The sequence below is a fragment of the Chrysoperla carnea genome, chromosome 5, assembly GCF_905475395.1.
Source record: "Chrysoperla carnea chromosome 5, inChrCarn1.1, whole genome shotgun sequence".
Classification (NCBI taxonomy): Eukaryota; Metazoa; Arthropoda; class Insecta; order Neuroptera; family Chrysopidae; genus Chrysoperla; species Chrysoperla carnea.
In genome coordinates, this window is record NC_058341.1 from 32,984,749 (window position 1) to 32,999,630 (window position 14,882).

Here is a 14,882-nt window from a genome sequence, read left to right on the forward strand (position 1 = left end):
TATTAATTTTTTGAGTTCTATTTCTATTTTAACAAGTTTGGTATAATACAGGTACGTAAAGATAAGCATGTGACTCTATAAGTTCAACAAGACTTCTCGATAGGATTTAACTTTTAAGTTTTTTCGCGAAATATTCTTTTTATGACATTATCCAAATACGACCGTTCTGGGACACTCTTTATTAGTTATATTATAAGACATTTAAATGAAAAGTACGTCAAAATTTATTCGTATATAATTATTTAAAAGATAAATTTCCCAAATTTAAAAATAAATGGAATGTAAAAGTACCATAAATACCAATGAAAAATAAAATAAACTTGTCATAATTGAAAATTAAATTAAAAGTTTAGCAAATATAAAATTTAAAATTTGTCAGGAATAAAAATCTTTTTATTCTTAACTTCATAAACAAAAATAAAGTTATAATTTCCTTAACAAATCCTGTAATACCTGTAATAACTCAATTCTTACGTTATAAGGGAGAGTATATAGAACCATGAAAGAAAATTTACTTGTGTTTTAAAAAATCATTTTTTAAAGTATCGCTACGGAAATACTATCTTCTTGTAGGACTAATGTATTTATAGCCTACATGCTACGTTTTTGTTTTTTAATGAGAATATAAAAATTAAACCGCTATCGATAAACAGGTATGAAAACAAGGTACACGATGTAGTACAGTATTACAATGTACCATCGAACACACTCTAATGTACTCAGGATCATCCCCACTGATTGTATATACCCGAAAGAAACCTCTTAAACATGTGATCGTCCTAACACTTCAACACGGTTCGCATTAGGAAACGGCACCAGAGAATATATGTGGTCCACTACTCTAAGCGTCGAGCGATAGCTTCAACTAGTATTTTTAACGACTCAGGGTGAAAAAGACATTTTTTTCTTTTTCGATTACCAATTCTTGGTTACCAATACAAACAATAATATAATTGAAAAATTCAGTGCACAAATATTACCATGTGTCAATGGTACATTTACATTATCTTGTTAGTGGTACGTGACTTTGAAACTTAACCTCTAAAGGAGCATAATTCTATGCGCTTCTATACACTTTAAAAATAGCTAGCTGACATGTTCAAACATGTTTGTGTCGTGCTGGCACTTCAACAAATTTATTTTATGCATTTTATAATGACCAATTTTCTATTCGTGAAAATCATTCTATTTATTATTCTACCACCCATAACTAATGGTTTACGTTGAGTATGATTTATAAAACAATGTGCAATCAAAATTTATCACGCATGACAATTTTTTTTTATTTAATGGTGTAAAATGATTGTCAAATAAAGAAAATGATAAAAATTTTGATGATTTTTAAAATAATGGACAGTTCAACTGGAAAATAATTTTACAATGCGATGACTTTGATGTAGGCTGAATATGTTATAAATATATTTCGACTTTGGAAAAATTATTTATATTTTATTTTCCTGTTAGAATTTAAATAAAATTGGTTGTTTGCATTCCATGAAAGATACTCCTCACTTTATACAGATCAGCTATCCAATCTAAAAGCTTTATATTTTATGATCAGTAAATCGTTCAAAAAGATTATATGAAATATTACCATTACAATATAAGCTACCACTTTTGGTAGAAAAACATTTGGCGAGTTTCTCAAACAGTTGTAAAGAAATGGAAAAATATTAAAACTTATGTGTACCAGGGCTTTTAAATCTTAAAATTACCAAAACTTCCGAAAAGTACAAGGATATTTGAAAATTTTGGTTGTTGTGACACGAAACTCGAGTACTCAAATTTGCAGAAAAAATATATATATAGTTATCAATTTATCAAGTTGAAAATCACTTTTTGATGCTGTTTCTCCCAAGATGATGAACCAAAAACTTTAAAACAAACGCGATTATAAATGATAAGGTACGTATATTTAATTTTTTCAATATTTTGTACCCTTAGAAAAAACAGAGGGTTGAGCGTTAAACACTGTTCACCCGGCATACTCTTAAAAAAAAATTCAATATATAGTCTTATCGAAAATGAATGAGTATTGAATTAATTATACTTACTATTTAATACCCTGATAAAAGTGACAGGGCTTACGTTAACTAAAGTTTGGTCAAATTTATAGAAGATATATTACTTTTCATTTCATTATTTATGCAAATATTTCTTACTTTTCTTCACAATAAAAAAAAATGTATATATAAAATACACCTTCCAAAATAACTAAGTACCTAATGTGAATTTATTATCCAATTACAAATTCTTATGCCTAGGTACAGTTCTAGGAAAATTTATTGATTTATTATTATTTATTCAAAGGCGATACGTTCGGTTTTTTCTTTGTTCAATAATTAACATTAATCACAAATTATATAAGGAATATGTACATTTCCGGGCCAGAAAATACCCAGTACTTATAGATAGATTTTTTATTTTACACAGTATGTCCTAAAAATTTTTAGTTACTGACTCTTTGTTAAGTTTTTATAGCAAACAATTTTCTTTTAAACGAAATTGTATCTCTATCCAGTTGCTTTTCCAATTTCACGGGTAGTCTTCAAAAGAATTCTTAAATCGAAGACAAACCAGAGAAAATTAACAAAGACATCATTGAACTAGCAGCTCCACTATTACTCAACATGTCAAATAAAATTCCCAATACCTCCAACCATTGTATGGACACATAATCAACAATATCCACTTAAAATGGGTTCAAAAAAACGTTTATCCGAATAATGTTCGATTCAAATCATGTTAAGTTAAATTTTGGAATATTGCCATAATTTTAAAAACATGATTACACCAGTATTTTTGAATATTTTTATGATATAACTTTAAGAGAACCGTCTATTTGAAGAATATAACTTAATTTTTTTGTTTGAAGATGTAGAAAAAGAGAATAAAGTTTTATGCCTAGTATATATTTTAATTTAAGTAATCATAGTCACATCAATCTAATTTTTTTCGTAAAGAGGATTATTTGCAGTATATATCGATTAGGTAGCCTATTTACCAACACAGATCTCAGTGGATAGTTTTATGAAAAAGCTTTTCTACGGTTTCAAGAAGTCCGAAATCGTACCTTCTCAATATAACATTAAGAGAACGGTCTTCACATTTTAGTTTAAGTAATCACAGTCACATCCGTCTAATTTTCGTCGTAAAGAAGATTAGTTGCAGTACTTATACATCCATTAGGTAGCCTAATTACCTAAATAGATCTCAGTGGACAGTTTTATGAAAAAACTATTCTATGATTTCAAAAAGTCCGAAATCGTGCCTTCTAAATATTAATGGTCACATTTTTCAATAGCTGTCATTTTATTCAAGAAATTTTAATGGGTAGGTTTGAGTTTTATGACACAATGACATTTCCAAAAACTTTCTATATAACTACGCCATCCCTAATTAGAAAGTTCTTTTATGTCTTTTATATAAATCATAGATTTTATATATTTTAATATATGAAAGTAACTTCTCTTTATAAACCTATAAAACGAGGAGGAGTTTTCTATTTTAAGAATCAGATAAGTGATTAACGCTACCTATTATATATTTCTCCATAAATGTGGGTAGTTTTCCTTTACTTTGTCCAAAAAAATACCCATTATTAAGAATGCTACCACTTTAGAATAATATATCAATGATTTCAATGATAAAGAAGTTTTTTTTTTTTTCAAAGCGTGAAGAAGATTTCAAAATTTAGACCAGAAGGAAATTAATATATTTAAAGCTATTAATTAGAAAATGGAAAAGTTGAACAAAGAAAAATTGTTAAAATAATGACTTCGCGATTTGTTCTTAAAAAATACTTGTTGAAATTGTTTCAAAAATAATATTCATCTTTTCTATAAAAATCAACAAAATTTTTTCTTTAGACTTAGATTTAACAAAATTTTTAAGCTCTTGTATTGAGTTGTACTTTTGTAGGAAATCAACATGAATTTTTGATTTATATTATTTTGATGTTATTTACAGAAAGTTTCACAGTTATTATCTTGAACATTATTTTTTGTGAATATAAGAAAGATATTTTTTTTTTTTACTTTATAAATTTATCAAGTTGATTTTAATGCTAAATATTTTATATTTAATGTTTCCTGAGCTTTAATATTCTATTGCATTATAATGTATTTTCTCGAGTAGATAATATGATGGCGTGAGAATGATTTTCATAACCAAAAATACAAAAATACTCTCTTATTCTTATAAAAAATGAAATCTACCGACATGTAGCTTTCGTTTCCAAACCAACTTCATCAATAGAACTTGATTTATTTGAGTAAAACTTCAATCTTTACTTTCTTAAAGATATTTTTAGAGGGAAGCTGATAACAAAAGATAGATAAATAACAATCACATCTTAAAAAGGAATAAAGTAGAATCATGCAAGAAACAGAAACACTGAATCTCAATGAGGTTAAATTTTCGATAGTCGAGACGAAAGATGCAAAAATGGAACTCAAGCAAAAAGCAAATGAGAAAAATTAAAACTTAAGTTGATTGACAATTTAATAAATATTCAAATCTGAAATTGCTAGTCAAATGGAGGCAAATATTTTATGGATCATAATTAAATAATCAACTGAGTGCTATTAGCTTCCGAAGTAAAAATTGGGTTTGTTTACTAATGCAGGATACGTACTCACGTATTCTCCAAACTGTTCATCAGTGTTCCGAACAAAAAACATCTAAATGGTAATTTGAGTGCGACAAGTAAATTTTGGGCACTCAGCGATCAGTAATCTATTTGTTATTGGGAGGGAAAACGTCCAGTTAAAGTTAATTAATCCGGAATTCTTAGAAAAAATTGTTTTTGAAACTCATACTAATTGTCTGTTAACCACTCGATAGCTAAAATGCATTTACTTAGTTGGTTTTTCTGACTCTGTGAACTCATGTTTGTGCATTTTATCGAACTTTTTGGATATATTATTGTGATTCACCAAAAATCATGTGCATGTGGCCGAAAAACGTGATGTCTTGGAGCGATTCATGGAATTATTTTGGAAACAAGCAGAATTCTAAGCGTCAAATAATATAAATTATCGTTTCTTGAACCGTTTCAAGTTGAATCATAATGATTGATGATTCGAATGATGATGATTGAACCCATAAAAATTTATACTCCTTTAGGAAGAGATTTAAAAAACACAGGACTAAAAATAATTTTAGTACGAAATGCTAAATAAGTTAGTTAATATTGTAGCACATATAAAAGTTTTACAGTAGCAGCTATGTAATAATAAACACATGTTCAAAAACTTTCTGAATCCACTTTCAAATTTATTATTTTATCTTTATACAATTCAATAACTAACTGTTATAAGAATCTGTATGAACAAGTTTTTTATTCGTCGATGTATAAGCAAACAAATAAAATAATCATTACTTATTCGAAAACCGATATTTACTTTTTAAGTGACATTTAAATTTCAGTTAACGAATATTGAAATAGAATTATTAGTGTCATAAAGATGCGTAAAACATCACTTTACTTCTATCGAATATGGTACGTTCATATATAGTAGTCAATTAAAATACTTTATTTGTCAGTGTGAAATATCGAAAAAGACAATAGTTTTGTAAAACCTATTCGAAAGTTTTACAGGATGTATCATCGCTGTCTGTAATAAAGCTGCATAAAACAGTCTCGAAAATTGTGTAGAATACAAAAAAATACGCTGACGTCAGCGTGTTTTGTAGCAATTATATTGATTCAATTAAACATTGTTTTATTATTGCACGCTATTTGTTTGCTGGTTGGAAGTTAAAACCAAAAAACTGCAACAGGCACAAAAAACCGACATCTAGAACACTAAAACCTTTTCAATCGATTCAAGTTGCCATGAAATTTGAGAAAATGTAAAAATCGTTTTATTACTGTCAATTTGTATTTTTTTAAGTTGTTCAGTTCAATTGAGTTGTGAAAGTTATCAGAAGTTAAAGAAAGTAGAGATAATTTAGAGTAAGTACGCAAAATGAAATTTTTATGTTATGTCATAGTAAATATGGTAAAAAAGGATTCCTTCCTTATGAGGATTTATATCTCTCAAAGGAATGGGTAACTACTAAATAATAAAAATTAAACTGAACGATTAACTATCTAAACTAACTAAAATACATGATTAGCATATTGCGACTGCGATACTTTGCATAACGCCAAACATAACTTTTTATGGTGACTTTGTGTTTGAAAATTTGCATTACTATCGAACTCTAAACTCTTGTCTTATGGATGAGAGGGTTTTATAACTTAAATAAATCACATAATGAGGTCATAACATCTTAAAATATTTCTTTACATTTACAAAGAGTAAGTTCATTAAAATAGCTTCTTCTAAAAATTCAATGACTTTTATCAATTTTACATATGATAATATTTGCAACAAAAACCTATCTAAAAGTTTTCTGTGCCATATTTATTCAATTTTTACTCTCTCAGCTACAAAATGAAGATAGAATAGAATATAAGCTAAATACAGCCTGAATCATATTGTTGTAGAGTGCCAACATGTTAGCACTACGTATGTATAACTTGGCATGGATGCTCTATCGTTTATCAAGATAATGGTAGTAAAATGTGTTTACATGAGTATACGTAATGGCATTAGCTTTGTGGAAATCATGGAAATACTACTAATAAATATGTGAGTCTATGAAAACTTCGAATTTAGTATTTTTACTCCTGATAAAACGATTTCATTTTATTAAAATATATCCTTGTGAGGATCCACAATAAAAATATTTAGCTGAATTATAAAATTATTACTAATTAGCTAGACTGGTTTCGATTGCTTTGACAATCCTCTTCAGTAATCGAAACCGGTCTAGCTACTCAATAATAGCTTTATAATCCAGTTAAATATATTTATTGTGGGTCCTGAAGGGGAGTTGATTTTAACAAAATGTATAATACAGCCCACAGAAATGCTCATCTTTATTTGAATAAAACGATTTTCATCATGACGTGATTGTGAGTTTATCCCTAATTTCTTAGTTTCCAAACAAGTTTTTCAATAAGACGTTTGGCTTTGAAATCTTAGTTTAATCAAAAAGGCTTTTAGTTGTATTTGATGAAAGATAGCCACTTAAAGCTAAACCTAAAGTCAGTTTGTCAATCGTATCTTTTTTTTTCTCATTGTCAAGCTAAAATCATAATTAATATGCATAATTTTGATTCGGGGTTAAAAAAAGCCAATATTTTTTAACCCCGAATCAAAAGAGGGATGTTATAAGTTTGACCAGTATGTGTGTGTGTGTCTGTGGCATCGAAGCGCCTAAAGACTAAATAGATGAACAGATTTTAGTTGTTTTTTTGTTTCGTTTGAAAGATAATTTAATGGATAGTTTTCTTAGCTATGTTTCATGGGGAGTTTAGCGTTTCGTACCCGGAACAACTAAAAATAGGCGAATATCCACAGGTTTAATAAGGAATGGAAAGAATATCAAGGTTTAGTTTGGGAAGGCCCCAAGGTAAAAGGTAATTTAATGGAGAGTGTTCTTAGATGTGTTTAAAGTGCGATTTTAGGGTATCCGAAAATTTTGTCGGGGGTTTTTAAAAATTTGTTTTTCCGGGAGGGACAGACCGTGCAGTTATTATTCAAGTCCATCTCTGTTTACTTTGACGTGCAATGTGGCCCGCACACTACCATTTAAGTTTCTTGTAGTGGGTTAACGCATCAATAACTTTTGTCCATTCTTCTATTTCTCTGTGTCGTTTTCTGTGTCTGAATTTCAAGTTAAGAATGAATGCTCTTCTCCATGCCTCTTTGGCATTATTCAATTTTTGCATTCGTATGTGTATTATAGATCCAGGTTTGACTTGCATATGAGAGGCAAGGTAAATAACATGAAAGAATAACACAGGCAAAATAATAATTTGCGTTATCTATGTGCAGTACTTCTATGATGGCAATATAATAAAAAAGATAATATCAGCGAACGATGAATAAAAATGAACAATAATGGAAAAGACGTAGAAAATATGAAGACGATGATTATTATAATAGTCGTAGTACATGTATGTTACGTCTCGAAAAATATTCTACATATTTCGATTCTCAGTGGTATGTTTTATAGAGTACACAAATACATTCATTTCGAATACTTACAATTTTATTTCTAGAAGAACCACATCATTTTAATGAAACGAAAAAAAAAAAAAAACTGATTGCTATATGTATGAAAGGATAATTGTTTTAAGCTTAACTTTGTATTTAATTATATTTTTAATGAAGTAATTACGGTCTTAGTCTTTTTTACAAAGAAATAAAAAAAAACATTATTAATTAAAAATTTTGAAAAAAGCTGAAGTACGATTTGTAAAGATTCAAAATACAATATAGTACAGTATAAGTTCAGTCTTCACCCTCACATAGACATTGTGAAAAATCAAATTAATAATAAAACGTGTAAAAACATGACTGAGTTAATTGTTGAAATAGCCAGTATAGAAAATGGTGGCTTGCATTATTTTTTATAAATTAGAAAGGTCGACATTTTTCGTTTTCGAGAATGTGTTACAAGACTATTAGTTGAGGCAACCTGCAAATTTTCAACTCTCTATAGTTTTGGAGAAAATGGAAACCAAAATTTGGTCCTAATTCGCGACCTCACGGATAAGCAGTGATGTTTACAAAAAAAAAAAATTTCAAACAAAATTTGTTTATTTTTATATTAGGAATATTTTTTATACTTAAACTTTTGTTCTATCTCTACCAGTTGACAAGATGGGTTCAACGTACCCAAGACTCAATTGACCTATGTTGCTCAAACTTAGCCTCATTCTCTACATCCTGAGCACGCTATAAAAATTTCATCTTGATATCTCTTTTCGTTTTGGAGTAATCGTGTCGATAAACAGCCGAACTGGCGGACAAACGAAAATGGACTAAGTAGGTGAATTAATGAATACCTTTATCGAAATTTCGTTCCTGGCGTCAATATTTTTAAGCGTTACAAACTTGGAACTAAACTTAGTGTATCTTATACATATAACATAAAGGTATACAGTGTATAATAAAACAATATAGTAAAAAAAAAGTAATAAGTATGTCCACAAGACGCTGATTCCAGTTAGACACTCAAGGAAGTCTACACAAAGCCTTTATAATTATTTTAAAGCAATCGTCATGCAAATCTTGCATCGTAGAAATCTGCACAAAACAAAATATAATAGCCACTAAAAGTTTTTTCGAGTATACTAGACACTTAATTTAAATTTTGAGATATGCACGGAAAAAATTCGTAAGGGATTTTAATATCATTCAATGATATCAACGTTTCGTAAAAAGACTGATTCGCGGGTAAGTAATATGCCCCGAAAATTAAAACAATTCCGGACACACATTTTTTACTTTTAAATCTAACATAGACAAATAAGTAGCAATAGATCTATCGGCCACTTGACGGCCGTGTATTTCGTCTCCTTTTTTAAACATTTGGGATAACTATAGCGTATAGGGCTGATATTTGTGCCTTATAAGCCATTGAGTATGTGAATCGTTTGTTAATAACATCCGCGAAACACCCACTGTGTCTACCTTACAAAGACAGAAATGATCATGTTGTTGTTTCGTAGGAACTTGTTGGTCCAACACTTATCAAAGGGTTCAAGGTTGGGTAAATAGTTTATTGAACATCTCGAACCGAGTTCATTCGTTCGTTTGATTTAATGTTAGACTAAATTTAGTTCACTTTTTGCCATAAATTAAGACCTGTTTAAGATGACCCCTAACAATCCAATCTTATCCCATTATTTATAGTAAACTTGAATATCCGATACCCACAAACAAATAAGTAGAAATTTTGTGAGAAAATATGATATTTTATCAAAAAGTACTATTTGACGAATAAAACTTTTCAATAGGAAAATTTATCTTTCAACGAATCTAAATTAAAAGAAATATTCCTTTTAGAGAATTTGTAATAAGTTTTTCGTCTATTATTCCCTACTAATTTTCTATCACCCTTAGTTTGCACGTTATAATGTTATCGCAAAAGTTTATATATTATTTGGTAGAAACTAATTCAAAGAATAATTTCGTGGTTAAAAGTTTTCATTCGTACGTTTAGCATTACATTTGTGCGTTGACAATTAAACCACACACAAAAATTTTAAACATAAAGTTTGCTTTTAATAGCAACAAAAGAAATGTATTCAGAATTTTGAAAATGATTGAAATTATCTAAGTACTTTATTCGAGAGATCTTTAAAGTAGGTAGAAATGTTTGTTGTTACTACAGCATGCGATAAAAATATGAAAATCAAATACTCTGATGATCCGTCAGCAAAGGCTGTTCTTAAATTGCGTCTCAATTATGCTTTGAACCTATATATCAATCCTTCCACTTCTTAAATTGTAGTTTGTATGTTTAATCTTCAAAAATTTAATCTTAATTGAGAATTTTTCCAGTGTCTCAAAATTAAACCTTTGGGAGATATGTGCCGAGGGGACCCAAGCTCAAATTCTTCTGTGAGGATTTTTGAGAAAACTTCATTTTTCATTTCCAAATAGAATGGGACAAAAGAACCCATATCCCAGGGAGTCAATGAATGGCCCAATGAGACACCACAAAAGCATGTATCGAGAAGCAAATTTTATCGCCTTTTAATTTAGAGCTGGTGCAGCCCACAAAACCTATCGGCTGGATACGATTTTTAATTAACACAATGTTACCTTTCCCGAGTGGAAAATGAGGATTTTTGAAAAATAAAAAAAAATGAAAATTGCGCCTTTTATAGAGAACTTTCGGGAAAAAAAGGTCTTTTTTTAAATTTTCTACGGTCCAGTATATAGATGGCCTGAGGAAACCATCCGGGCCTTAAATTCTTCGTAAAGTAATATTTCGTAATATATTTCTTCTACTCGATCAAATTTTTTGCTTTTCCAGAGCCTGGATTATGTTTTTTCAGATAACAATTAATTTCCTACAAATTGATTTGTGTATCATCTGTGTTTTTTCTGGAAGTTTAGAAACTTGTATACGTAATCTTAGAAAGCGTGAATGTAATATTTTTTTAACAAGTTTCAACTTAGCTTGTAATAAATAGATAAGAAATATAATAATTATTGTGAATATCATTTTCTTATGAAATAATACTCTCAAAATATTTCTTTTATCATAAATAAATAATCGTATTTGTTTATTCAATAATTATAAATTTTTTATCAAGTATTGTGTAACTTTTATATCTTTCATATTTTTTATTGATAAATATATTTATACATAAAACGACCTCTATATTTCAGAAATAAATATTTGGTATGTAAACTGAAATTGTATAGTGTAAAGATACTTACCGATTTTAGCGTTACCGAAAGCATCCTTGAACAGCGCAGGGTGATGATGTTTTATAGCATTCATACGACGGTTGGCAGCACCATCTCCACGTTTTCTACGCGGTTGTTCAACTGGTAAAACACGTCGTCGCTTTTTCGGTAACTTCGATCTAGCCTAGTAATAAACCAATGTTTTATTAGTTATACAATTTTCTACTAGGTGGAGAGAAGGAAAATTTTATTTGAATGGTATGGTATTTTTTTTGAATGCAATTTTATACGAATCGGCGGATGAAGTTGAAATTGGAAATAGTTGTTGTTGTTGTCCCCTTACATAATTTAGGAAAGTGATCTCTAAATCTCTTGCCTTTTTTTAATTCCCCTTAACTTACTTTTAGTATCTACACTTTAAACCATATTCTTTAGCAAATCATAACATGGCCTGTTGTTTGACAAAACGTTTCGGGAAAAATTACCCAAAAAATTTTGAAATTTGAATGTTGTAATGTTTAATAGGTAACATATATGCAAATTCGTAGACTTACAAAATTTTGGCTCATTATTATCGAAAAAAAAGAACATTTTGCTTTGTTATATGAATCGAATCGAAAAAATTTCGAACATAATGCTGATTCTTATAAACAGAAAATATAACCGTATCACTAGAAAAACTCTTTTAAAATTTTGACTAACTAAAATATATATTTTATGTTTCTTTAGACATACTTTTGTATGAAATAACTGAAGTACACGTGTATGTAATTTGTAAACATTTTTTTACAATTTACGAGTACAGCTACGAATAAGTATTGGATATTGTTTGACGAAAAATGAAACAAGGTATCGAAATATGTCGTTAGTCTAAAGAACTAGTACAAAAAGCAGTCACAAGAATGGATAATATTCTCCCTATCCCCTTACAAGTTAATTTTTATAAAATCTGTCATATTTGCTAGGTCAGAAAGCAACATTTTTTGAAATTTCAGATAAATCTCACTCAATATTCTTAATACGGAAATATTTACTGAAAATTGAGCTTTTCAAATAAACAAACGATATAACGAAACTGAGCTTCATAAAATGATGCTTGTAGGAAGTTTTTGGAAGGAGTGTTATGAACTTTCCTTGATAATTTTTTTAGGTAGAGAATAATAGCTTCTTACTTTTACAGTTTCTTCTTGATCTTTCGCTCATTTACAAAATCGATTTATTCCCATAAGAGCACGTTATAGGTTCATTAACATTCAGATAATAGAAATCAACCTGTAAATATTTTGTTATTCGTATTTTTCTTTACTTACCTGTGTATGTGAATAGAACATACTGAAATTTGATACAATAACTGGTACAGGTAAAGCTATTGTTAATACACCAGCCAATGCACATAAAGCCCCAACGAACATTCCAGCATATGTTTTTGGTGCCATATCACCATATCCCACTGTTGTCATAGTAACAATCGCCCACCACAATCCTTCCGGTATACTCTTAAAATTATTCTTTGGATTTTCCTAGAAAAAGAAAAAAAAAACGAAAAGGTAGAATGTGATATTTATAGAATTTATAGCTATCGTTGGAATAACATATCAATAATAGAACAGGCTATGAATGAAGAATATTATTTTTCAAATGAAAATCTTTTTGGTAAACTCTAAGGTATTCATGTATGTAATATTACATAGATTGGTAAAACGGTGTGCGAAAATTTAGTTTACAAGCAATTGTTCGTATTTTTTAAAAGCTTTTATTTAACTTGCAATGTATGCCGAAAACAGCTTGCTTGAGAATCTTTTTTATCGTTCAATTGTTTATTATTGAGTCCGCATTAAGCTTCAACTAATGACAAAATCATCAACTTATGGCTCTACTATAATAAACTGGAAAGATCTTACTGTATGTCAAAAACTTATTAAAGTATGTTAATCTAATTTAAGTTTGATTCAAATTAATGTTTGTCTCTCCGATAATTTCTACTTTGGCGATTGAAAATATGTTTGCGAGATAATTTTTGAATACTGTGTACATTATGACTGTTCTATGTAAACTTCATAAGATATGAAAAGGTGGAGAAAAAATAGATGCTATTATCATGAATTTTTATCCAGGTTGCTTTTAACTTTTCAGGAATCATTCTTCTGAGATCATTTTCTGTTATATTTTAAAATTGTAGGTACATTGACTTGAATTTTATAAAACTTTTACTACATTCAAGAAAAAAGTAAAAAAAGTGGTGTTAGCATATATGAACTTGATTCAAAATATGCCCTGTTGTTGCGATCAGTACGCGAAGAATAGCATGTGATGTAGATTGTCTCATTTTGGAGGCTAGCAGTTAATTCCTGGTGTACTACGCTTGCAAAGTCAAGTAATTGTAGAGCTAACTTTCGCCTAGAAGAAAATATAGTATATGTTTCTATAATGGCAGAAAGTAAATATTTATTTGGTTTAAGAAAATATTTAGTAGCTATACTTTTTTAACAGTCAAAAACTTTTTTTCTTGGCTTAAAAATTGAGATCCTTAAACAGTTAAAGATTATTTACTTATTAAGAAAACATAAAAATGATAGCTGTCTAAAGACTCTTGAATAAGTGTAGCATAACATGACTACAAACGAAATAAACTCCTTAAGTACAAATAAAGTGATAAAATCAAAAGCACATGTTAGCTACTCAAATCCGGACAAATATGCTTAATATTTTGCTTCGCACACTGGATAAATATTTTGATAACTATCGTAGTCAGCGGTGTTTTCCATATGGATGCATCTATAACCGTCGGTTGAATTGTTTGTATGCGCTTTTGTTATTGCATTATTTATTACTGAGCTATTAGCTTCAGACATTAATTTAAATCCGTGTATTATTTCAACTATATTAAATATTATCAATAACTGGAGGCAATGTATATATATTATTAAATATCTTCAATAACAGCGGGAAAGTACTTGTAGTACAGTCAAAAATGAAACAGGATAAAGAGAATGAAATAAACTGATCACTTTTTGCTGAAAGCTGGTGGAAAGTGTTTCTTAGATGTCAAGTATCATTAGTAAACTAGTTGCGCAAATGTTTCTATTAGTAAAAATGTTAATTTAGTAAAACTTCCCATATAAAATCTAATAAATAGGCAACTTGTATTACGCATATGTTCTACATTTATGAGATTGTATTTTTCATGGTTGACTGTCAAATGATCGAGAACAGTATAACATATATGTAACAAAAGTTGCCTATTTATTAATTTTTTAAGTGAACTTCATATGGACCGTTTCATTCAATTACCAAGTTATTGTTTATTAACAAATAGAAAAATTTTCGGAACTAACTCATGAATTACGAATCGTATTTAGCTCCTCAGAAACACATTACAACAGGTTTTAGCAAAGAGGGACTTTTATTCCATTTTCCTTACTGAGCTTAATTAACCGATTTTTGTACTGTTGCAGGTATACCGTGAATCATTTGACGATTATATTTGACTAGAAAAATTGTCCGGTTTGAATACAAATATGCAGCTTTTAAAAATATTCTTTTCTATTCGTTATCTGTTTATTTATAATAGCCTAGAAGACTGGTTCGCAGCTTTACGATACTTGAAAAGTCGAA

At 29.0% G+C, this 14,882-nt stretch overlaps 1 protein-coding gene across 1 annotated transcript in view; it reads right to left on the bottom strand.

Moving 5' to 3' along the window:
• LOC123301121 (potassium voltage-gated channel protein Shaw-like) overlaps positions 1–14,882 on the bottom strand; it is a 128,444-nt gene that overhangs the window by 11,787 nt on the left and 101,775 nt on the right. The window contains exons 7-8 of the mRNA XM_044883853.1: positions 12,578–12,787; positions 11,298–11,451 (exon numbers count right to left, since the gene is read on the bottom strand). Coding sequence (XP_044739788.1) covers positions 11,298–11,451; positions 12,578–12,787 — 364 coding nt within the window. The remainder of the gene's footprint in view (positions 1–11,297; positions 11,452–12,577; positions 12,788–14,882) is intronic.